Genomic DNA, 25133 nt, shown 5'->3' on the forward strand with positions numbered 1-25133 from the left:
AGGTGATGGCGAACTGGAGGATGTGTGTGTGTACGCATGTGAACATATGGAGAGCTGAGGGGGTGAAAGGGCAACATAGTGTCTGCACTGACAAGATTTCTGGCATGACAACAGGATGGAGGGGGTGGGGGTCTTTCAGAACCAGAGGATAAGACTATGCCTAGGAGATCTTCCGTCTCCCTGGGATATCTGTGAGACTCCAAAAACAATCACACATACAAGTGGATATACTAGGCTGATCAAGGAGATGGGGTGTAAAATAAATGACCCTGCAACAAGGTCGGAGGTCTTCAGGGCTTAAGAGGAAGGGGCTGGAATGTCCAGAGAAGGAAGAGCTCACTTGCAGCCCAAGGAGGGCGGTTTGGAGAAAGCTGCACGGAGCACATGATGAGGGGAGTTGTTGGTAAGTGCCACCAAGTCAGAGCCGACTCAGCTGCTCCTCCAGTGGGTTTTCAGAGACTGTGAATTGCAGGGGAGAAGACTGTCCATCTTTTCCCTGCAGGGCAGCTTGTGGATTTGAAATCCTTGGGATTTGCAGCGTTAACTCCTTACCCACTATGTGTGCAGAACAGATGGGCATTGAGGACCAGACACAGGCAAAGCTAGGCAGGTGCAATGATAAGCTGCTGGTAGCCTCATCACCATTCAGGATCTCAACCCCACCAACTCTCCCACAGCTCTGCCCTCCCCCGCGGCCAGCCCGGCTGTGGACTCACAAGAAGTTGCTTTTTCTGCGCATGCTCCTCCATCCTCTGCTTCATGCTCTCCTTCCGCTGTTGTCGAGGGAGTTTCTCTACCTCGGTCTTCACCTGCAATGGAGACAGCAGAGGTTTCAGCCAGGGTGCCTGGATCAGTACCCATCCCGTTCCCACAAAATGAACCCGCAATCCCAGGGACATGGCTCAGCTTTCCAGGCATTCACTCCCACCCCATTCTCCAGCACGTCCATGGCATGCTGCATCTCCTAGGGTACAGGAGCCTGACTCCCCAATAGTATCAAGTGTTATTTTGCTGTTTAAACCTCCTATTGGTACACGAGCACATCTGGTTTTATTTAGGGTGTAGTTTCTCAACTTCCTCCCTCCCTTACTCCTGTCCTCTAAGAAAGTTTTTATGCTTATTTCACCTAATTACTCCCTTCCATAAAAAAGTGATGGTTCAGCTGTAGAATCCTCACTTTCTGCGTGTGACTCAGGTTCATCTTTCAGTCAGTGCACCTCAAGTAGTCAGCTTTAATGCTCAACAGGTTTCAATGGTGTGTACAGTCTAGGAAGAAAGGCTTGGTGATCTATTTCCAAAACTGAGCCAATGAGAAACAACTTCTTGTTATTGTTATGTGGCCCTGACTCAGAGCTGACCCTCTAGCAAGTTTTCAGAGGCAGTAAATTGCAAGGAAGGAGATGACCTACCTTTCTTTCAAAGAGCAGCTGGTAGATTAGAACCATGTGCCTTTGGGTTGGCAGCACAGCTCCTTACTACTAAGCCACTAAGAGGACCTTGAAAACTTCTTAGCTATTCCTAAATACCCAGAAAGAGTGGTGGGCCAAGGGCCTTGAGACCATAATTTCAGGGGATTTTAGGGCCAACTGGCATAACATGGTCTGTGAAGGCAATGTTTTACATCTTACTTTATAACTGAGGTAATAAAGGCTTATAAGCAGCCATCAAAGATCATGCAACTATTGGTCTCTCTCCATTTGGAACAAAGAAGAGTGAAGAGAACCAGTGACTCATGGAAAGCATGAGTCTAAAGGATTAACTGGAAACTCAGCCCCAGTGACATGAAGATAATAAGAACTTGATGGTGCTGAACTACTACTAATAACCACTCTGAAACAGATTAACAGGAAGAAGTCTCCTTGACAGAGTAGGAGAAAAAGATGGATCTGAACTCAACATAATACAAATGATAAGGTTTACTACTCTGATAAAGACTGTTGGATTCCTGGAAACTATGTCCCTTAGACATCTTTCAAGCCTGAAATTGAATTTACCGTCATGACTCAATTTCTAGCCAAACAAAAGACAGGCTTATAAGATGATCAATAATACTCCTTGGAACGATCAACCTTGTGAGGTCAACGGGTAGCATTTTCACAGGAAGAAAGCTCAAAACACAAGAATGGATAAGAAAAGAAGAATGGAAACAGTAAACACAGGGAAGAATCGGGAAGAGTGTTATTACATTGTGGGACTTGCAGTCAGTGTCACAGAGCAAAATGGGTACAGATTGTTGAATTGAAAACCAGTTTGCTCTGTAAGTATGCACCCAAGTGAGAACAAAAAGTTAAAGACTAAATAGATAAATGCAATTTGGAAAGTTAGAACAACAACAACAACAAATCCAGTCAATGAAAACCCTATAGATCACAATGGTCTGATTCACAACAGATGGTGGGGATGGGCAGTATCTTGTTCCACTGTGCGTGGGTCCCCAATGAGTCAGGAGGTGACGTGACTGGCAGCTAGCAGGAACATACCTGTTTACATGTTATGGTCCATTGTGGTAGCAAAGACATTACTTGTCTTGTTCAGAATGAGTGTTTCATCATACTCTCAGTTTTTGAAATTGAGGTGTGACTAATATCACCAACCCCACCGGGGGATAAGACTCTGCCTTAGTCAATTAGCCTCCCAAACAATGGTATTTTCAATTCCTTCATATGCATCTTTTGGACAATGAATTAAGAAGACCAGAGAAGAACTGATGCCTTTGAGCTGTGGTGCTGGAGAGGAATAGTCTGTGAACTGCCCAAAGAACAAGCAAGTCTCTCTGTCTTAGAGCCAGGATGTTCCTTAAGAAACACTCATGGTGAAACTTCGTCCACACCTTGAGGATGTTGTCAGTCTAGGACAGTCCTTGGGGAAAGACATCATGTTCGAAAGGTGGGGCAACAAATAAGAGAATGGCCCTCTAGAAAATAGAGTCACACAGTGACTGGAACAGTGGGCTCCAACGTGATGATGGTGCAAAACAGGGTCAAGCTCACATCTGTTGTTCTTAGGGTCTCTAGGAACTGTAGTTGACTTGACTGCACCTAACAACAACAAGAGTACCTGACAATAACGGGCTGGTTCAGATACTAGTGTTTGGCCTTGTGCAGGTCAGTGAGGGCTGTAAGAAATTTGCTGGAGCAACACAGGAAAAGCTGTTCTCTCTTGTAGGGTGGTTTATCTGGCAGATATAGGCCAAGAAGAGCTCCCTTGCAATCCCTACAAGGGGACTTCAGACAGAACCTATCCAGGGAAGCAATATGAAGAGATGAGAGAGACCAGATTCCCTTGGGCCATTGTCCCTGCCTTCCTCCCTGCTGTTGATAAGCTGCAGGATGTAAAGGAAGCTCCTAGAGACCAAGTGACAAGGCCTACCAGGAGGGAAGGCACCCCAGGAAAGCAGAGTCCAGAAGACGGAGAAGTGGCTCCTGATGAAACAAATGAACAACTTGATCCAGATCTTCCTGGGCTTTACTTTTCAGTCACATGTTGTTGTCATTCGGTGCCACAACATCAAGTACAACTCACAGTGACCCTATGAACAGCCAACCTGAACCCTGCCTTATCCTGTGTCATCCTTATCACCTCTGACACACTTGAGCCAGTGCTGAAGTCACTGTGTCAATCTACCTTGTTGAAGGTCTTCCTCTCTTTTGCTGACCTTCCATCTTTCCAAGCATGATGTCCCTTTCCAAGGAATACCCTCACCTAGCTACATGTCCAAAGAGACGAAGCTTCACCATTTTTGCCTTCCGGGAGAATTCTAGCTGTACTTTTCCCAAGACATATCTGTTTGTTCTTCCGGCAGACCATGGGACATTCAGTGCTTTTCTCCAACACCACAATTCAAAGGCATCAGTTCTTCTGCCATCTTTATTGTTCAGTTCTCTGATGTATAGCAGGTGACAAGAAGACCACGGCCTGAATCTTCCCCAAATGTCATGTTGTTGAGATGCAGTTTTTCTGGTATTTCTGTTACTTGCAAGTGAGAGCGTTCTAGCACCATTAGTCCCTTTGGCTCAGCCCAATGCATATTCACCTCCTTCTTCATCAGCTTGAGCTGTTCCTGAAACCTGGCATAGTCCCGCTCCTGCTCCAGGCGGATCCGCTTGGCCTCCTCCCGGCGGCGCACCCCATGGTCTTGCTCCATCTTCTCCACTTGCTGTTTCTGCTGACGCTCCAGGTTCTCCAACTCTGTGTCAAAGAACTTCTTCTTAGTCTGGAAAAGAACAGAAAGAGAGATCCAGCAAAATCACTTTATGCCCCAGGACCTTTGCTTAAACCAACATTTGAGACCCAGCTTCTCCACTTCTTTGCTGTGTGACCTGGGTCAAGTCACTTAATCACTCTGAGGTGAGTCTCAATTTCCTCATTTGCTAACTGGAGACCTGCAGATGATTTCCCCTGCAGAGGTGTTGCTCAATAAAGGTTAATTTCCCCCTAGAAGATCTTCTCATGTGATGACCACTAGACAGATCTTCACGTGATTCTGTGCTTATAAACCAATGCTTAGTGAGATTCTAAAACCAAGGGAAATGGGTAATTATCATGTATTACTCTCCATTGCCCAAGCATTCTCATTCTGTAGCACCCACTTAAAAAAAATGGAGGCAAGAAGGCCTGCATGACCCATCTATTCCCACTCACATTGATTTCTTGTTCAAAACGTTTCTGCATCTGTTCGAGCTGTAGCTCATGTTTGCTGCTAAGCTGGGTCTGGTTCCGATGTTCTTCCTTCTGGAGTAGCCGGAGCTCCCGGAGTTCTTGGCGCCTGAGGGGTTAGAGGATGTGAGCATTTCATAGCGGTCTCAGAGATTATGTAATTTACAGTGAGGCAGACCAAGGATTGGAGTGTAGCGCAGCATCACACAAGTTGGGGCAGAGGCATTACTAGAATCAGGTTTCATTTGACATTTCTACAACTCTCATACTCATTGCTAGGGAGTTGATTCCCACTTACAGTGACCTCTTTTGGGTTTCTGAGGCTGAAATCTTTACAGGAGGAAACTGCCTGTCTTTCTCCAAAGAAGCAGCTGGTGGATTCAAACTGCCAACCTTTTTACAGTAGCCTGACACTATACCACTACAGCACTGTCAAAATATTAGCATTCTCCATATAGAGAGAACACTTAAAATCAATAAGACAAAGAATATCCTAATAAAAAAGTGATTTAGAAAATAGACATGAAACAATGATTAAAAAAAAATACTTAAAAGCGGGGGTCTGCTGTGTGACTATGCTCTCCTGCCCCCTGCCATGCCCCGTACAAGAAATAAGTATTTTTATCTAGAATGCTCCTTAAGTTAGTCTCTGTATATTTTTTTGTTTAAAAAAGTGCTCGGAGACATTTTATGTATGCCTTTACAAAAGTATTATGAGGCCTATGTATTCTACTGTGGTTAATATTGCATTAATCTGCACAAAGTTTATGCATTTATCCCTTCTAAGTAAGGTATTCTTCTTAGCTAACCTTTCATAAGGTGTTGATAAGACCCTTTCCCCCTCCTTTTCCTTATTTTTTTTTTTTGTGAAACCACCTTATCTAATTTTAGACATTTCCAATTCCTAAGATGTGAACTGTTGGGTGGTCTGTAATTTGGCCCTAAAACAACTCTTGCTGGGCTGCCCTCGCTTGCCTTTATCTGTACCATATGATTTTATTCCACAAGAACTTTGTGTATTTGGACCTTAATAAACAAAACAGACGCTAAAAAAAAAAAACCTAAAAGCTATGAAATGTAAAATTTAAAAGAACATTTCTTTAAACTAGCAAGATTATAGTGGAAACTGATAGTTTCACATACTTCTGATGGGTATAAATTGGTACATCATCTCTGAAGAACATTTTAGCAATATGCTCATACCTTTTGACATATTAGTCCATTTCTGGACAAAGAATCTCAAGAAAAGCTTATTGATACAGAACAAACAAATAAGGATGTTTATAATAGCATTACTTATAAAAACTGGAAATAATTTCTATGTCTACCAACATAGGTCTAATTAAAGAAATTTTAAAATATCCATATAATTCTATGTTGATGTTATGTGCCGTCGAGTCGCTTGTGACTCATAGCGACCCTATGTACAACAGCTCTAAACTCTGCTCTGTCCTGTGCCAATCGCACTGTCTCTGACACTCTCATCCTGATTACCCCAGTCACTGAATCAATCCACCTCATAGAGGGCCTTCCCCTTCTGCGCCTGTACAGCACCCTCCCAAGCATGATGTCTTTCTCCAAGGACCGGTCTCTCCTTACAACATGACCAAAGTATGTCAGACGAAGCCTCAGATGCCTTGCCTCCAAAGAGCCACCCAGTTTAACCCTCTCCAAGATGAATCTGTTTATTTTCCTAGCAGTCCATGGTACCCTCAATACTCTTCTCCAACACCAAAGCTCAAAGGCATCAATTCTCCTTCTGTCCTCCCTAGTCACTGTCCAACTCTCTGACGCATAACATGTGATTGCAAAGACCATGGCCTGTATCAGATGCACTTCAGTCTCCAGATAGACACCGTTGCTCTTCAGTACTTTAGAGAGGTCACTAACAGCAGACTTTCCCATGGCAATAAGTCTTTTAATTTCCTGGCTGCTGGTGCCAAGAGTGTTGAATTCTACACAACCATTAAGAGTCAAATTTTTCAATTATTGATACATTTTTTCTACTCTCTCCCAAATTAACGTTGTAATGATGTCTTGTTACAGATTGCTAATCGTCATGCGCATAGTATTTAATCATTCATTCCTTTCAGCAAGTTCTTCCCTTTTCCAATTCGAGTGTAATGTTTATTAACTATTCACTTTGTCTGTTGTCTCCTCACTCCTGCCAAGTCCATCCTATTTTTATAACAATGGTCCTATACAGAATTTGTCCTTTTGTAACTGATAAATTCAGTGTAATGTTTCCCAGACTCATCCATGTTGTGTAATGTTTTATAGGTTCATTGTTTTTAGTGCTGTATAATATTCTAGCATGTGGATGCACCATAGCTTTTCTATCCATTCCTTTGTTGATGGATACCCGTCCTTTCTGTAAACTTCCATTAAAATCCCAATTTAAAAAAGAAACAGAGAAAAAAAATTCAAGTCTTAAATTATCAATATGGGATCAAACTGGCAGCAGCAACTTAAATTTTAGACAGGAAACTTAAGAAGCAGTGAGTTAATATTAGTGGGAAGGACTCAGAAAAAGAGAGTGAGAAGGGTCACCTAACTCAAAGAATGACATTAATATCACAGAATTGTTCACCTGCAGGTTTTACAGAATTGGTGTATTTCTTGTATTCATTTTCAACCAAAAAAAAAAATAAGTAAAATAGGTTATTTTAAAAAAACCTCAGTCTTTGGAAAAGAATTATACTGGAAAAATAATAACTCTTTATGAACAATATGGAATGATCTCTAAGTAAAAAACAAGATGCCAAACTGGACCTAAATGTCTCCTCTACCACCTGTGTAAAACATAAAATGTGTCAGCGTGTGTGCACCATGAGCATGGAACCACAGGGTTGGCAGGAATATGATGCAATGATAGTTTTTACAGTTTTATCTTCTTCTAGTTTTGGAATTTTGAACAGTGAGATTATTACTTTTCAAACAATAAATCCTGTTATGTGTGTGTTGTATACTGTAGTGTCAGAACAGACCCATAGCTGACCGTCCAGCGGGTTTTCAGAGGCAGTTAATTGCACTGGAAGAGATTACCCATCCTCCTCATGTGAAGCAACCGGTGACCTTGAACAATGTGCCTTTGAGATTATAGTGCAGCTTCTTAACACTAGGCCACCAGAGCTCCACAATAAATCCTACAGCACATAATAATTTTATAAAATTAACCTTGTACTCACAGAAAAATACCGGCAGAATAAATCCCAAAGCAGGCATAGGTTACAGGGAGTTGCAGTGCTAAGCCAAAGGCTGAGTCTCTCTGGCAGTTTGACTGCACCAGCAGCTCCTTAGAAGATGGGCAATCTCCTACCATGCGGTTTACAGCCTCTGAAAACCCACTGAAAAGTCAGCTATGAAAAGTCAGTCAGTTCTGACTCAACGGCAGATAGGAGATAGAGTATGCAGAACAAATAATCCAAAAAGTGGGGTTCTTCCTTTTGTGAGGAAGAATGTATCATCAGAATTGAAGGAAGACTCATGAACAAATTGTGAAAAGCAGATGGCACAATCTTGTTTACTGAAAATACAGGACTTGAAACACTGATTAGTGAAGATCAAAGATTACTGATTTCAGTATGGATTAAAACTCAACAATAAGAAAACAAAACTGAGCATAACAGGACCCATTGTTGTTGTTATGTGCCATCGAGTAGCTTGCGACTCATAGCGACCCTATGTACAACAGCCCTAAACTCCGCTCTGTCCTGTGCTAATCGCACTGTCTCTGACACTCCCATCCCAATTACCCCAGTCACTGAATCAATCCACTTCATAGAGGGCCTTCCTCTCCTGCGCTGTCCCTCCACCCTACCAAGCATGATGTCCCTCTCCAAGGACCGGTCCCTCCTTACAACATGTCCAAAGTATGTTAGACGGAGCCTCAGAATCCTTGCCTCCAAGGAGCAGCCCGGTTTAACCCTTTCAGGATGAATCTGTCTGTTTTCTTAGCAGTCCATGGTACCCTCAATACTCTTCTTCAACACCAAAGCTCAAAAGCATCAATTCTCCTTCTATCCTCCCTAGTCATTGTCCAACTCTCTGATGCATAACAAGTGATTGCAAAGACCATGGCCTGTACTGGACCAATAAGCAACCTAAAAAGTGAAGAAGAATTGTAAAGTTGTCAAGGGTCAGTAAAGGTCCCCTTAAAGTGGTAAAAAAACAAAATTATCACTTTAAAGACTACCATGTCCCTGATTCACATAAAGTATTTTAATTGCCACACATACATGTGGACCCTGGACAATGAATCAATGAGTATGGAAGATCAAAGAAGAATTGAGATCTTTGAACTATGGTGATGGTGAAGAATATTGAATATACCGTGGATTACTAGAATAACAAACATCTGTTAGGGAAAGAAATACAGTCTGAAAGTGCCTTTGAAACAAATATCACAAAATTCATTAGATTTTAGACATAAAGGGCCAGTTTATCAGGAGAGGCTAGTTTCTGGAGAAAGACAGAAACTCAAACTCACTGCCAGTCAAACTGAGACTCACAGTGACCCTCCACAGGATTTTCAAGGCTGTAAATCTTAACGGGAGGAGACAGCCCACCCTCCTTCCAACAAGCTGCTGCTGCTGAATGTGAACCACAGGCAAAACACAGTCTTTGGGTGAGTAGGGCAACATGAGCATGCTGTGAATTATGCTACCACAGCTGCTCTGGTAAACAGAGGGTCAGTGAAAGAGAAGAGTCTCAATGAGCTAGACTGAGACAATGGTTACAGTGATGAGCCAAACGATTGTGGGGCTGGCTCCGGATGAGGCAATGCTTTGTTCTGTTGTACACAGAGTCGTTGTGGGTCAGAATGGGCTTGACCTCACCTCAAAACAATATATAATCAGAAAGGAAACACTGATATCCTGAAGAACAAATTTAGGCCTTCTGATTATATGCCAGAGGCTTTCTGAAAGTCTCTTAAGACTGGTTGACAAGGCCTAGGTCCTCGTCCAGCATTCACAGTCTGCACTATGCGGCGTTCACTCCCACCCAGCAGGCCTTTTCATGGAACTCCCCATACAAGGAAAGGCCAGGCGTACTCTCTGGTGTTCGAGGGCAACACTGTTTGAAGTTATCTCTGTTGACTTTCCCTCTGTCAACTCTGGGCCTCTGCTACAAAATGAAGAAAATGATGTAGTCTCTCAATGAGGTGATGCATGTACAACTCAGAGGACAATGAAGATGAGAAGGTACCCAATGGTCAAAACTCCCTGGTCTTTGGAAGAGCACTTTCCACACAACATAAAGAAGCTTCTATCAGAGCCTCAGCTTTTCTGGGAAGTGAGAAAGTAGTGGTGATTTATTCAAGTGGTAACAAAGACACAGAAATTCTAGCTCAACAGAAACTGAGGTTTAGAGAACAACTGACAAATAAACAAGCAAATCAAGTGCTACAGAGATGAGAAGGCTGACAGCCAGGTTCTAACATTATCTACTTCACAAGGGGCAGGGAGGCAGGCTAATTCTTTGAGAAAGAATTAGGACAAGCAGTTCCAGGGAAGTAGAGGGGGCACTCTGACCCAGAAAATTCTTGAGTGTGGGGCAGAGATAATCACGCTGTAACATGGTTTAAAAGCCCACCTGTGACCTCCCCAGCCAAAAACAAGAACACAACCAGCACAGCTTACTTCAAGTTGAACCCAATTCACAGCGAATGCATGTGTGTCAAAAAACTGTGCTCCACAGGAATGTCAATAGATAAAAGTTTTAGGAAAATATTCCCAAGCCTTTCTTCTGAAGTGCCTCTGGCATGTGAGCCAATGCTTTTGAAGAGCCAGGATCCAGGCATCACAGGAGCGTAGGCAAGGAGGAATGATCTGCACCTCCAAGCTCCGGCAGCCTGGCGCCAGCATGGAGGACTCTGTGACCGCCAGGCCACACGTACAAATAAGCAAAGGCTTATTGTTCCGGAGCACCTCTCCTCCGCCTGGGCTGGGCTGACCTTTCCAAGCCCAGCAGCACACAGCTCCTAGGGAGGGGTCCAGTGTCAGCCACAGGCCTTTTCTTTCTAGGTGGAGTGTGGGGAATCTGGAATTTCAACCCCGGAACCTGACCTGCCTGAGGGGAGATGATAGGAACTCAGCAGCTGAGGTCCAAGGCACCTCCCAGGTGATTGTTAGTCCACAAGGTGGTGCCCGTGGGCAAGAACAATCCCTTCTGGCTTTCCCAGGCTTCCCCAGCCCCTAGAGGTGAGGATGTGTGCATGTGTGTGGGTGTATGTGCGCATGCGCCCATGGCACAGCCACTGCTATCCACTCAATTCAGACCTACGGTGCCCCTCGTCAGGTCTCCAAGGCTGTAAATCTGTATGTGAGGAGACTGCGCATGTTTCTCTTGTGGAAAGGGTGGTGGATTTGTTTTCATTTTCTTTGAGTTTACATGAGGTTTTGTTTAATCATTCATACATACACATTTCGTTTTACAACATTCATTACAACTGATTAATGTAATTAACTAATTGCAACGTTTGATCACCCTCTTATATAAGGAGGGTGAATCTGATGGCCTTTCAGTTCCTAGCCTGCCGTGTCATCTTCTACACTACCAGGTGTCCTTGAAAGACCAGTAGAAAAATAAGTCAAATTCATTGTCCCTGTGTCAGAATTGACTCACACTTGACTCTCTGTTGGGTTTCGGAAGATGTAAACAGCGTGGGAAGAGACTGCCCATCTTTCTGCCTTGGAGTAGCTGGTGCCTTTGAAACGTCTGAGAGTTTAAGCTTTCGTTACACCAACCATCATAAAGTCTGCTCTCACTCCCCCACTCCTGGTGGAAGAAGTGTTCCATGGAATCAGAAACTGCTCCTACCTGATGTTAGAATGTTTCTGCTTTTTATTTTGTTTTAGGTTTTATTGCAGTTTGGGCTAATGTTTACACAGTACATTCGTTTCCCATTCAATATTCTATACACATTTTGCTTTATAATGTTAACTGCAAGCCTCTTAGTGTAACAGCCCTCTTCCTGCTTCTCCCCTGAGTCTCTCATTCATATTCCAGTTTTCTCATTTTCACTTTCTGAGTTTGTGCTTTTTAATAATAAGAATGTGTTTAAGGACTGAAAACCAAAACTCCAAAACCAGCTTGATATTGTTCTAAGGGACCATGTGCATTAACAAGAAACGATACCAGGTAAAAGATTTCAAACTTGTGTGTGGCTAACTGAAGAGTTAAGACTTGGAATCGCTCTTCCCAGTTCACGGCTGTAGGTCCTGAGGGGACTCTCCAGCTCACTGACAAGTTCAAAGTCAAGTTTTGCTGGCCCACCTGTCATAGACAGATAACTGTATAAGAAGCAGACATCCTTCCCCAAGATCACAGAACAGAATCACATTAAACCCAGAAAAATCAAACTCAAATTCATTGCAGCTGAGTTGGAACTGAATCCTATCAGCCCCTCCGATGGGTGTCTGGGAGGATGGAAGCTGCATGGGATGAGATTGCCTGGCTTTCTCCCACAGGGCCACTGGTGGACAGTACTGCTGGAGGGGTGCAGCCTCTGGATTAGCAGCACAGCTCCCCAATAAAATATACCACCAGAGCTCCATAAGATTACATATGTAGAGATGAAATCCTTGGACTTTACATACAGCTTTTTCTCACATCAGCCAACTCATTGTTATTACATAATTGTAAGGTGTGAGATGCTGAACACTGTGACAGTGATGTGCCAATCGTGGTAATGGGCACCCATGGTGGACAGTGCTGGCTGGAGCTTCCCGATTAAATCAAGTCTGGAAGCAGGAGCGGCATCCACTTCCAAAATGGCTTGCCTCCAGAAACTCTAAGTATGAACAGTGCTCAGGCTGTTCGTTCATAGGGTCGCTATGAGTCGTCTACGACTCGACGGCACCAAACAACAACAACAAGAACAAGGTTTGAGAAGTTATTACCATCCTGGTATGAATGTTATTAGAACTACTGTTTTTATGAGAATTACCAGAAATACTTTTTTTTTTTGCGGGGGGGGGAGTAAATGTATTTCATATTCTAGAAATTTGTTCCAAACTAATTTACCCTGCAAAGGCCTGGCCCAAGTTGAGCTGGGTGGCTCCCTGGTCTTCCTAACTGGTATGAGGATTCCTTAGAGATACTTGAGTTTCATTCCAGATGACCACAATAAAGTGAGTCACATGAATTTCCTGAATTCTCTGGATTAAAAGCACATATAAAGTTATGTTCCCCTTACACTGTAGTCTATTGCTTGTAATAGCACAATGAAAAAGTTGGAAGGATTGTGAGAATTACCAAAATGTGACAGAGAGACAAGAAGTGAGCACACTGTTGTTGGAAAAACGGTAGCTACACACTTGTTCCACACGGGGTTGCCACAAACCTTCAGTTTGTGAAAAACACAGTCTCTTTTAAGTAAAATTAAGCAAAGTGAAATAAAACAAAATAGGCCTGTATGTTCTCCTTTGCCATCCCCAGGAATCACTTGGTTAAGTAGAAATTCTCCTACAGACAGGTCTGGTGAATGGTGGTGCCCCAAGGATATGTCTTACTTCTTAAGTCTCAGAACCTGAAAATGGGAACTCACTTTCACGTATGGTTAAGGATTTTGAGATGAAAACATCCTGGATTGTCCAGATGCCCTAAGCCGCTAGTGTCCTTGTAAAGAGCCACACACAGGAGAAAACAGAGAAGGTCATATGAGACTAAAGTGTTCACAAAACAAGAAATGCCAGTAGCCACTAGGAGTTGGAAGAGGTAAGGAAAGATAAGTCTCCGAGAGACTCTAGGAGGAATGAGTGCAGCCCTACTTGCACCTTGATTTTAGACATCTGGCCTCCAGATCTATGAGAAGCTAGATTTCTGTCATTCTAAGCCACCAACTTTGTAGTAACTTGTCACAGCAGCCCCAGAAAACTAATACACTCAATTATAGTCTCTACCCCTTCCAAATGGGTGACCTGAGCAAGTATCTTAACTGCCAAGAAATCTGAACACTCTCTCTCATTACCATTGAGCCTGACCAACTCACAGTTGGCCCTCCAGTGGGTTTTCAGAGGTGACTGTCCAGCTTTCTCCTGAGGAGCCACGAGCGGATTTGAATTGCCAGAGTGTTATGTTACCACCGTTGGGTTAGCAGCACAACTCCCCACCTCCTTGTGGTTGTGTGCCAGTGAGTCGGAACTGACCAATTGCTAACCCTCCAGCGAGTTTTCAGAGGCAGCAAAACACATGAGAGGAGGCTGCCTATATTCTCCCATGGAGCAGCTGGTGGATTTGAACCATGTGCCTTTGGGACTGCAGTACAGCTTCTTACCACTACGCAAAACACAGCTTCCACCCACCCTACTAGGCTAACAGCGTTCCCGGTTCAGAAACGGTCTCCTCATTTACACAATTGTGTAAATGGTATTTTCCTTAAAGAGGCAAGTTAGTGTATACCTAAAGAAGTCCCCTACCCTCTACCTCTGATCCTCACACGCCAGCCCTGTCCTTTCAGTCCCTTACACAAGCGAAGGGTCACTAATCAGGCCTGAGTGACTGCAGTCCCCTCTGTGTTCCCCAACTGTGTGTGTGCAGAACCACTGTCTCATGCCACAGGTTCAACGCAGAGGGTTTCCTCAGAGCAGCATTGCCCTGCTCCCAGTGCAAAGGCTTCCTATGCTTATGACCCATTCCTGACCCTCACTGGACGTGCCATGATTGGAAATTACCTTGTGCACTTGCACTGGCCCAATGGGTACACATTCTTCAAGGGTGGTGGCTTTATCTGATTATTGCCCTCAACCCTAGCATGATGTCTATGCTACTACAGGATGAACAGATGGGCACACAGATGCATGGACAGATGGGAGAATCGCTGGAGGGTAGGTGAATGGATAAGCACATGCACTTGGATAGTTGGTTATATATATATAGGTGAGTGGATAAATCGGTAGATAGATGGGTAGATGCATGGAGAGATGAACAGACATATGGTCTGGTGAGGAGATGGATGAGTAAGTGGATGAAGGGACAGATGGATAAAAGAAGGGCTGGCTGGAAACAAGCAGGATCTCAATTAACACTCATTTCCTTTAATCTGTTTGTCTCTCACTTTATACTGCACATAGATGACCCTTACGCCCACCCTACAAACTACACCTCCACCCATTACCACCACTAGTGACCCTTCCTGGACTCACCTGAGAAATCGCATCTCCTCATCCTTCTTCTCATCTTCACTGATGATCTTGGAGGTGGTGATGCTCACCTCCACGCCGTCCACCACAAACTTGCGTGTCCGCTTGAGGGTCTTCTTGTGTAGCCTGGAATCCTGGCGGGGTAAAATCATTAGGCAAAGCCCAACAGTTTAGCTGAGAATCCACAGTGGATCCAGGGAGAGTCCCACAGCCTTCCTGTCCACCTCTGAGACTCAGCCCAGTCCAGGGAGGATGTGGTGGTCCATCGGCCCCCTCTTGCTTCTCAATGTGGAATCTCAAGTGTACCCCCTTTCCTCTCTCTGTTGGACTTTGAATGCTGCCCTAGTGCCTCCCCACTTGCTGCTGGCCCCCCTCACCCCAGGCTGGGGCAGCAGAAAGAGCTGACTCACCACTTACATCTCCTGTGACCTAGGCAAGTCCCTTGTTGGGCCTGAGTCTCGGTTGCCTCATCAGTCAAAAGAGACTAATAACAGCTCTTGCCCCACCAGGTGGTTACGAGAAGACACTGGGATGACACATGGGGGTCACATGGTGCAGCACCTGCTTGTGGCAAGTGTTACCTGATGGTTATCATTCCAGAACCAGAACCTCCTGACAGCAGTGCCAAGATCCAAAGTGGAAAATCATTTTGCAACTGATGTGGCAGAAAGCCTGGCCTGACCTGAACTCCTTCCTGGACTTGCTACAACATCACTCACAACGTTTAGCTTTGACAGGGAGCAGCTGTGCATTTCCCACGTGCTGTTTACAAACGGTCTCTGGACTCCTGGAGCGCTGACACAATCTAAGGCACCCTTCAGAACTCTGATTTGGGTGACCTGCGGAATTCTGTGTTTTCAAAACTCATTGGTGGGTTAGCTGACTGCTTCTCCTTCTTTCTCTCCTTTCAACTAGCAGGTATTTTCCCCCCTCCTCCAGTATTTACTGTGTGGTTTTAATTGATAAGATGATGAAAGGAGAAAAAAAAAAACCAAGTCACAGCACTTTCTCTAAAAGTCAGCCCCAGCTGGAGAACGAAGCCTGGTCTGGCCACAGTCAAAAGGCCAATGATGGAATGAGGGACATTCTAGAATCTGTTGAAGTGTATGGGAAAAGGAGGCAACCCCATAGCCAATGGGAGGGTGTAGGAGTGTGGCAGAGGGCTGCAGCTTTTGCTGGGAAGGCATGTGGAGTAAATAACATGGAGTTAGTCTGCCCAGCTTCTTCATGGGCCAGATCCCGGCTTCACTCTGAAGCCTCTGTCGCCCTCACCTGTACACTGGAAGATGAAATGCCTAACAGGACTTGTCGCAGTCACAACGGCTGTTGTTGTCGACGTTGCTACTCACACTCCAGAAAGGCCACTAGGCCCAGCAGAAAGGATGAGCCTTTTCCTATGATTGAGTTTATTGGCCATCAAGTGTTCCTACAGTCTGACCACTGAAAGGTCCAAGGAGAAAGGCTTCTACGTTTAAAATTCTCTCTCCTAAATTTTGCCAAGGTGTTCAATTAAACTCTAAAATGTAAACCCATAACAACTCCTTATATTACCAAGTCTTATACTGAACACAATATGGAGAGTAAGCTATGAATCAAATTATTGCTATGAGCTGCCATCAGGATGTTCCCTAATTTATGGCAATGTTGTGCGTAATGAGATCAGACTGTTAGAACCCAAAGGGTTTTCAGAAGCAGATTGCCAGGCCTTTCCTCCTGGTCCATCTTAGTCTAGAAGAGCCACTGAACCTTACTCAGCATCACAGAGATATGCACTCTCCACTCTCAGACAGTAGGTGGCTGCGTATGAGGAATAATGGCTGGAAATCAAATCCAGGTATCATATGTAAAAGATTGAGAACTCTATTATGGAACTATCACAGTCCCCAGTGTAAGTTTAAGTTTAAATTCCTTAAAGAAAAAGTAATCCTCATAAACCACCTAAAATGGGAGGAAGATGTAAAATGCTTGGCAACCTGGGCAATAGAACCTCTTACAAGGCAGTTCCATGTTTCCGGTGAAAGGGGTGGAATTACCTTAATGGACAGAGAGCCGGTCTCTCTATTGAGGGACAGGTCAGCGGAGAGAGAGGTGCTGTAGTCCATGCTCTCGGAGGTGGAGAGGCTGCCACAGTCTGAGTTCCTCTTGGACAGGTCTGGAGCCACTTGAGTGGGGGGCTCCAGGTTGCCATTGGCCAACTTCTCCCCACCCAAGGTCTCCAGGGCGCTGCTGTTGGGCCGGCTCTGGCTTGTCTTTTGGGAATTACTGGCTGATGCACTGAGGTCCTCCCAGTCAGTGACTTGCTTCTCCTTGGATAGCTGAATCCTGGCATCCATCGACACCGGCCGGGACTTCCGGATGGGTGCTGGCACAGTTAGGCCACTGTCATTTCCAGGAGCTACTTCTGGGGGGCTGTTGGTTTGGAGGGATTTGTTTCCAGTGGGCTGGTTGCAGGGCCCATTCACATGGTCCTGAGGCTGGCTGGGGGTTGGCGAAGTAGGTGATTCCTTGAGAGGCTTGTCAGCATCGAGCTGATTTACCTCAGAATAGTCCTGAGTGTGGTTCCCCAGAGGCTAGAAGAATTAAAAAAAAAGCCATTTAAAGCCATGTTGCTCCACATTCATAGTGACCGTAAGAGATACAGCAAAGTTGGAAAGTTAGACACCACCAAGAAGATGTGGGTTAGTGCCAGGGGAGTAACAAAGGTGGCAGTCTCCAATAAACCACAGTCCCCACCATTCCCTATTGCCTACCCAACAAGGAAATGACTACTTGTTTAAAGGAATAGTAATCTGTTTGTCTCTAATCTCAGCTTCATTTAATAGCTATTATTTATAGTGAGAGCTCTGGGGGCCTAATGGTAAAGCTGTATATCCAAAGGCATGTGGTTTGACTTCATCAGTTCTCCCTCCTCTGCTTCTGAAAACTCACTGGAGGGTCAACTACTGGTTGGTTCTGAATCAACAGTAAACAATAACAACAGGGTGCTCTCAATGGTACACAACAACATTTATAGTAGGTGGTCTGCTGAGCAAGAATTTGTGCTGCCAACCCAAAGGCAGGAGAAAGATGGGCCATCTCCTCGTTTGATTCACTGCCTCTGAAAACCTACTGGAGGGTCATCTATGGGTTTTTTCTAATTCAATAGCACATACCAAAATTTATCCTAGGAAGAGTACGTGCGTATCACAAATGGTTAGTGTTCAGTGGCTAACAGAAAGGCTGGAGGTTGAAATCCACTCAGAGATGAAAACCCTGTAGGGCACAGCTTCTCTGACACATACAGGGCAGCCAGAGCTGACTGCATGACTGTCAACTGGCTGGCTATGTTCCTTCTAGGAGTAGATGTCACTGCGGTCAGCAGGATAGCTCAGGCCTCATCTAGGCCGCAGCCCAATGTGACAATGAGGGAGACTGGGGTCCACTGTGGTCAGGTCTTCCAATTCTTAAGAGAAGCTAAAAATCTGGGGTTTTGGTTTTATTTTTGTTTTTACTGACATCTCAAGATATTTAGATGGTAACTAAATCCAAAATCTTAACAGTTTTATAAGGGGCCAAACAAAACCTATTTGGGGGCTGGATTCAATCTGCAAATGGGTTACAAATATGCCAAGACTGGATCCCCCAGTCCTTAGGGCTGCCAGATGGAGCCTGGCTGGGGTGGCTATGCCCCTTGGCCTGCATGCTTAATTCTGTGCGGGCTCCCTCACCTGTCCCAAAGTGTGGTCAAAACAGTCTCACTTTGTGGTTCAACGTGAAAAATGCTTGGGGAGCCCTGTATTACCTGTCAGCTCTTTAAAAACTTCCTGGAAACTTCTGATCAACATTCCCTTCCTGTGTCCTGAACCATAACACATGTCTCAGCGTCTAGAATCCTGAGCTTCCCCAGATTGTACCCCTCCCTACCAGCCCCCGTTTCTCTTGGTCTTACAGAGGTGGTATCCACGGAGTCTTCTTCCTCCCCCTCATCACGGCCGTCCTCAATCTCCTCCATCACTTCGGCCTTGGCTTCTGCCACCAGTTCCCGGAGAGCCTTGTTACTGTTGATGCTTCTCACGAAGGGGTGCTGAGGGGGCAAGGCACACTGGGTCAGAACCGCTTTGGGGTGGGGTGTGGAGTCAAAACCTGCAGTTGATCCGCTGGGCTGAGGCCAGCCAGCTCCCAGGGGAATGTGAACATAGCCTTTGTAAGAGAAACTCAAAGGCAGTTTTGAAAATCTTGTGTATGGTGCAGTGTGAATCCTGGCTCTGTCACTTTATGGGCTGTGTGACACTGAGCAGGTTATTTAACCTCTCTGAGCTGTCTGGAGTGGAGATAATCATACAGATCTAGGAGGAGGACATGACAATTAAATAATGAAGAGGGAAGTGCTTAGTTCAAAGCAAAGGCTCAAGCAACATTTGTGTCTTTGTTTATTTTTGGTTTTTTTAAAGGCTTTAATGAATGGTTCTTAAAACACACTATTTTTACATTTTACAGATAGTTCAGTTACTAACAAAAAGTTTGGTGACGGTGAGCTTTGGTGGCCTAGTAGCAAGAAGCTGCACTGCAATCCCAGAGGTGCTGGAGAAGAAGGGACAAATTCCTCCTGTTCCAGTCAGATCTGATTTGATGGTACACACACAGAAAATAATTAAAAAAAAAAGTTTGGTGGCTTGAATCTACCCTGAGATACCTCAGAAGAAATACGTTGAGATCTACTTTTGATAAACAGGCTACTGGAAACCCTATGGAGCACCAGAGCACCGTTATACTTGGACACACACAAAGCTGTCATAAGCCAGAACTGAGTTCACAGCAAATGGTCACAGTGTGCCGTATGACCCAGCTATTGCACTACTTGGAATATACCCTGAGAATATGTGAACTGAGGCACAAACTGAGATTTGCACACCAATGTTCATAACAGCATTATTCACCATCGCAAGAACACAATAATAGCCCAAATGTACAACCACAAACAAATGGACTGAGAAATTATGGTACATTCACACAATGGAAATCTATGCAACATCCAAGAGCAATGATTTTGTAAATTATTACCTAACTTGGGAGGGACTGGAGAGCATAATGCTGAGTGAATTAAATCAGTCCTACAAAGATAAATATTGTATAAAATCATCATTGTAGAATGACTCTAAGAATCCAAGAGGGCTGGGAGAGGCTGGAAGCAGAGGGATGAGGATGTGCAGGAGGTAAGGAGATTAATCATCAGGTTGTACAATTTGATGGGTGGGCGGGTAAGGGAAATTGAAAGAATTTGTTCAGATTTGTATTCGAATTTTGTAAATAAACTAGTAGAAAATTTTAAAAAATCTCAAAAAAAGATAAAATAAAGTGCATTCATCTTAAAAAAATGGTTACAGTGTATTCTGCATTTCAATGAAGAATTACATACATATATAAAGTTCATAAATCTTAAACATAGCTAAATGACTTCTAAAAGTATTAATAAAAGACAAATTAAGAGGAAATCAATATTTTTCTATCATTCTTTTTTTTTTTTTAAAAAAAAAAAAACCAAACCCTTTCAATTATTAGGGAGCTCTGGTGGCCTAGTGGCAAGAATCTGCACTGCAATCCCAGAGGTACGCAGTTCAAATCCAGCAGATGCCCTGCTGAAGAAGGGGTGGGGGGCAATTTTCTCCTGTACCAGTCAGATCTGTTTTGATGGTACACACACACAAAAAATAGTAAAAATGAAAATAAACAAACACAAACTTTCAATTAAAGGATTATGCAGTAGGCATAGAACAAATGATGTTATTTTCTTTTTCATTTTTAAAAAATATGTTTTACTTTTTAGAGCAGATGAAGATTTAAAGAAAAAACTGATCAAAAAGTACAGCCTTCTGTGTGCCCACATCGTTCTCCTCCTCACTGTTCAATGTTTGTCTGCTAATTCTTTGCATTTGCCAGTACATTTGTTTTGATAACCTTACACACTTGTTTTGATGACCTTGCACACACACACACACACACACACACACACACACACTCACACACACACACCTCTGGATGCAGACACAGTTCCATCTCTAAATCTGTCACGAAGCTAAATCTGTATGTTAAGTTGAATCTGATAGATACTGTTGTTGATTACCTTCAAGTCGAGCACAATACATAGAGACCCAATGAACAAAAGGCCTGAAGCCCCTCTACAACTATCAACATTTATCCAAGTTCATAGAGTTTCCAGAGGCATTTTGTTTAGGAAGTGGATGCAACTCCTGCTTCCAAACCTGTCATAATAAGTACTAGTCTGTCAAATATTTGTCTCAGGAGATAGACTATTAGGAGCTCTGTTGGCCTAGTGGTAAGGAGCTGTGCTGCCAACCCAAAGATACACAGTTCAAATCTACCAGGTGCTCTGAGGGAGAAAGATGAACAGTCTCCTCTCGATTTACCACCTTTGAAAACGTGTTGTAGGGTCAGCTATGAGGCAGTTCCGACTCAATGCACGTAAAAACAAATATAGTACATAGTGTACCTTTTCTATGCATAAAAATACCCATCAAGTAAAAGTTTCCAGATGTAAAAAAAAAAAAAAAAAGTTTCCAGATGTGCAAAGACATCTTTAACATAAAAATACAGTACCAATACTAACATTTCCATACCACTGCAAAATAGTACCCATTTGTTGTTATGAATCATTGTATACATCTCAATTTTTTTTAATATACAAGGCTGGTCCCTAACTGCAGCTTATCTGTAAATTGGATGTTCATTTCCCAAGCACTACCTGTTACTGATTGCCTTGAAGTCAATCTTCTCTCCCTACAGCCTCCTGTCTCCCCAAAACCTGGTTCTGCTCTGCTTACTGCATCTAAGCAGAACTATACAGCATGCAGTTTTTGGTACATTCTGTTGCTAAATGCCATCAAGCTGAGTCCATATGTGTAGAGCAGAACTGCTTGAGAGGCTGTCACCTTCCAGAAGCAGATCACCAGGCCTGCCTTCCAAAGCCCCTCGGGGTGGGTTTGAACTGCCAACATTTTGGCTAATAGTGGAGTGTTTAACAGTTTAAGCCACTCAGGGACTCCTTGGCATCCTTTACTCCACATAAAGACTGCCAGAGTCACCTGTGTTGCTGGGTACACTGGTAATTTGTTCTTTTTTTCACTCCGGTGCGTACCCCGCGGCATGATGCGGCACACTTAATCTACCCATTCTCCTGTTGCTGGGTATCTGTCTTAGTCCTGACTTTTGGCAACTTTAAATAAAGAGGTTATAAACATTCTTGTATTATGTCTCTTGGTGAACTTAGGGATTTAATTTTAAGACACACACACACACACACACACACACACACACACACACACAAAATCCCTGGAGACAGAATACTGAATGCTCTGCTCCTCTTTACTCCATAGTATCACATTTAATTCACTTAGAAGTGAACATGCTTTTAGACATTTTACAAAGTGCCAACCAAGCCTCTTAAGGCCTCGCAGCACGAGTCGCTGCTGAGTGAGCTCCCGCTCACGGCAGGCCGGTGTGTGTCAGAGGGGAACTGTGCTCCACAGGGGAACTGTGCTCCCCAGGCTTTGCAATAGCTGATTCACGAGAAGTGGACTGTCAGGACTTCCTTGTGAGGCCTCTGTGGGCAGACCTGAACTGCCAGCCTTTTGGTCAGTAGAAGTCTTAATTTTCTACACCACCGAGGAACTCCTTCCTAAAGCCTCCCCCAAAAATTCAAAACCAAAGTCAAAACCCAAACTCGCTGCCCGCTACCACTGCATTGGTTCCAACTCATAGCAGCCTGCCATCGGGATGTGGAGCTGACCAGCTTCCCGGGAGCCTGCTGTCTTTCTCCCGTGGAGAGGTGAATCAGAAACGCCACCTTTCAGGTAGCAGCCCGATACTTCTTTTCTGAGGCCTCTGCAAACTCCACTCAGCTCACTGGTGTCAAGTCAGAATCAATTCCTAGCGGATCCTCCAGCTGCTTTTTAGAGGCTGTAAACTGCATGGAAAGAGACTGCCTGTCTTTCTCCCATGGAGCAGCTAATGGATTTGAACTGCCAGTGAGGTGGTGCCTTTGGGTCATTGGAGCAACTTCCTACAGACTGCAGCCCCAGGACTCCCTCAGCAGATGTTAAACAATGAGATCCTGTGGGGAAGCAACTTATCCTAAGCACCAAGGTGTGGACAGGGTCTGGGATTCTTCAATTCACCACTTACTCAGAGTTCTCTGGAAGGAATATTGTGGGTGGGACAGATGTCACTCAGCTGGAATTTGTTCACTGGAAAATTTACAGGAAGACTGATGACATTCACACCAGTTTTGCTATCAGAAAACTTATCAGCAGAGGAATAGTGTCTACTGTTTCGGGGATTTCTGGGAAAGTATTTAAGCTACTAAAAAGAAAATATTTTTCTAGCACCTTGAAGACCCATTTACAACTGATTCGCTCACCACCAATCATTCTTATATTTGTTCATTTGAAACAGCTTGATTAGGGAAGGGTACCAGGCTACACACCACTTCACTCGTTCAAGCAAAAGCTTCACTTCTGAGAGTCTGACCATTAAGATTTTCCCAGCTAATTTGACTTTCTTTAGTTAGTACAAACTAGCAAAGATTTTACAAAATTTAAGCAATTCCCTCCTCAGGCACATATGGAGGCCAGCAACGGGCCAGGGCTGAAAGAAGGCTGAGCAATGAGGCAGAGTTCCAGCTCTCGGGGGGCTTCCAACGGAGTGGCAGAGACCGTGCTGCAGCAAGTAACTAATGATTAACAAAGATGACTGCAGATTCTGTCAACCGGAGAGAGACCAAAAAACAAGAGTCTGTATAGGTGTCAGCAACTCAGGTGCGAGGTTTCAGAGGCCATTCTGAGGAGGTAGCATCTTAGCAAGGACCTGAAGGATGTGAAGGGGCCAGTCAGGAAAAGAGGTGAGCACAGAAGAATCCAAGTGGAAGGAGCAACAGATTCAAAGGCCTGAGGGGGTACTGAGCTTCCTATATTAGAGGAATGGCCAGAGGCCCTGGGTGTTGAAGCAAACAATATAAGGAAGGGAGAAAAGAAAAAAAAAAATCAAGCAAATCGCTGACTCACAGCGAACCCTACAGCTAGTTTTCAGGGGGTGTAAATCACAGGGGGAAAAAAAGATTACCTCTTTCTTCCAGGAAGCACTGGTGGATTCAAATCTCTGGTCTTTGGGTTGGCAACACAATTCCCTACTGACTAGACCACCAGAGCTCCCTGAATTTAAGGAAGAGTTGAAAAGCTGTGAGTGGAGAGGACAGGATGGAGCAGGGGTGCCCGCAGGACCCTGCAGGCCTTAGTGAGAAGCTGAGATTTAATTCTCAGGATGGTCGAAGGTCACTGGAGGGCTGCAGTAGAAGAGAGACACTAACAGTGCCCTTCAAAAATGTGACTGGTGCTGTGCTGGCTCTTGAGTAAGATCTTAATAAGGGTCCATTAGTGGGAGCCTATGGCTCAGAGAGGGTGCAGTCAGAGCGCGCTTTGGAGGCAAGGATGATGAGGCACACACTTTGGGCATGTAACTAGACGGGGCTATTTCTTGGAGAAAGACACGATGCTCACAAAGGCGGAGGGTCGGTGAAGGAGAGGAAGACCGTTGACCAGGTGAACTGACACAGTGACTGCCGCAATGGTCTTTAATGTGCCAGGAAGTGGGAGGATGGCGCAGGGTAGGATGGGGTTCAGATCTGTTCACAGGACTGCGATGGGTTGTACTCATCTCCATGGTACATAACAACAACAGTGGGAGCCTAGGAAGTAAGAGTGCTGAGGCTGCATTGTAGATCCAGGTGGCTTGGATAAATCCCAGATTCCACCAGCACCTTGAGCTTAATATATTAACTATATAATAACTATATAATATATAATAACTATATAATATATTAATATATTAACTAACATGTTACTAACATTAACTACTTAGTATATCTGAGCTGCTGGCTTAACTGTACTATGTGTATGTCTGTACTTAGCATTAGAGTTGGAGGTTGTCCATCTTTCTCACACAGGGCAGTTAGGGGATTTGAACCACATGCTTTTGGGACTGCAGTGCATCTTCTTAGCACTAGGCCACCAGAGCTCCCTAGCATCAGTTGTACCAAGCATTATAGTAAGTGCCATCACCAACTTCATCATATGATCACCACCACCACCATAATCAACACTATCACTGTATCACCACCACCACCATTTCCACCATCACTACTGCCATCCGCCTCACCATCACCACCACTGTAAGTTATACCACCGCCATTGTCATCATAGTGATCACCTCTACCATCAACACATCACCATACCACCTATGTTACCATCATGGCACCACTGTCATCACCACAACACACAGTAT

The 25133-nt window shown here is 44.3% G+C and overlaps 1 protein-coding gene across 1 annotated transcript in view; it reads right to left on the minus strand.

Moving 5' to 3' along the window:
* STK10 (serine/threonine kinase 10) overlaps nt 1–25133 on the minus strand; it is a 173091-nt gene that overhangs the window by 24341 nt on the left and 123617 nt on the right. The window contains exons 8-13 of the mRNA XM_006884349.1: nt 18730–18864; nt 16835–17371; nt 14805–14935; nt 4642–4765; nt 4034–4213; nt 717–809 (exon numbers count right to left, since the gene is read on the minus strand). Of these exons, the coding sequence (XP_006884411.1) occupies nt 717–809; nt 4034–4213; nt 4642–4765; nt 14805–14935; nt 16835–17371; nt 18730–18864 (1200 nt within the window). The remainder of the gene's footprint in view (nt 1–716; nt 810–4033; nt 4214–4641; nt 4766–14804; nt 14936–16834; nt 17372–18729; nt 18865–25133) is intronic.

The sequence above is a fragment of the Elephantulus edwardii genome, unplaced genomic scaffold, assembly GCF_000299155.1.
Source record: "Elephantulus edwardii isolate Elephantulus edwardi_28Jun2011 unplaced genomic scaffold, EleEdw1.0 scaffold00033, whole genome shotgun sequence".
In the NCBI taxonomy this organism is placed as follows: Eukaryota; Metazoa; Chordata; class Mammalia; order Macroscelidea; family Macroscelididae; genus Elephantulus; species Elephantulus edwardii.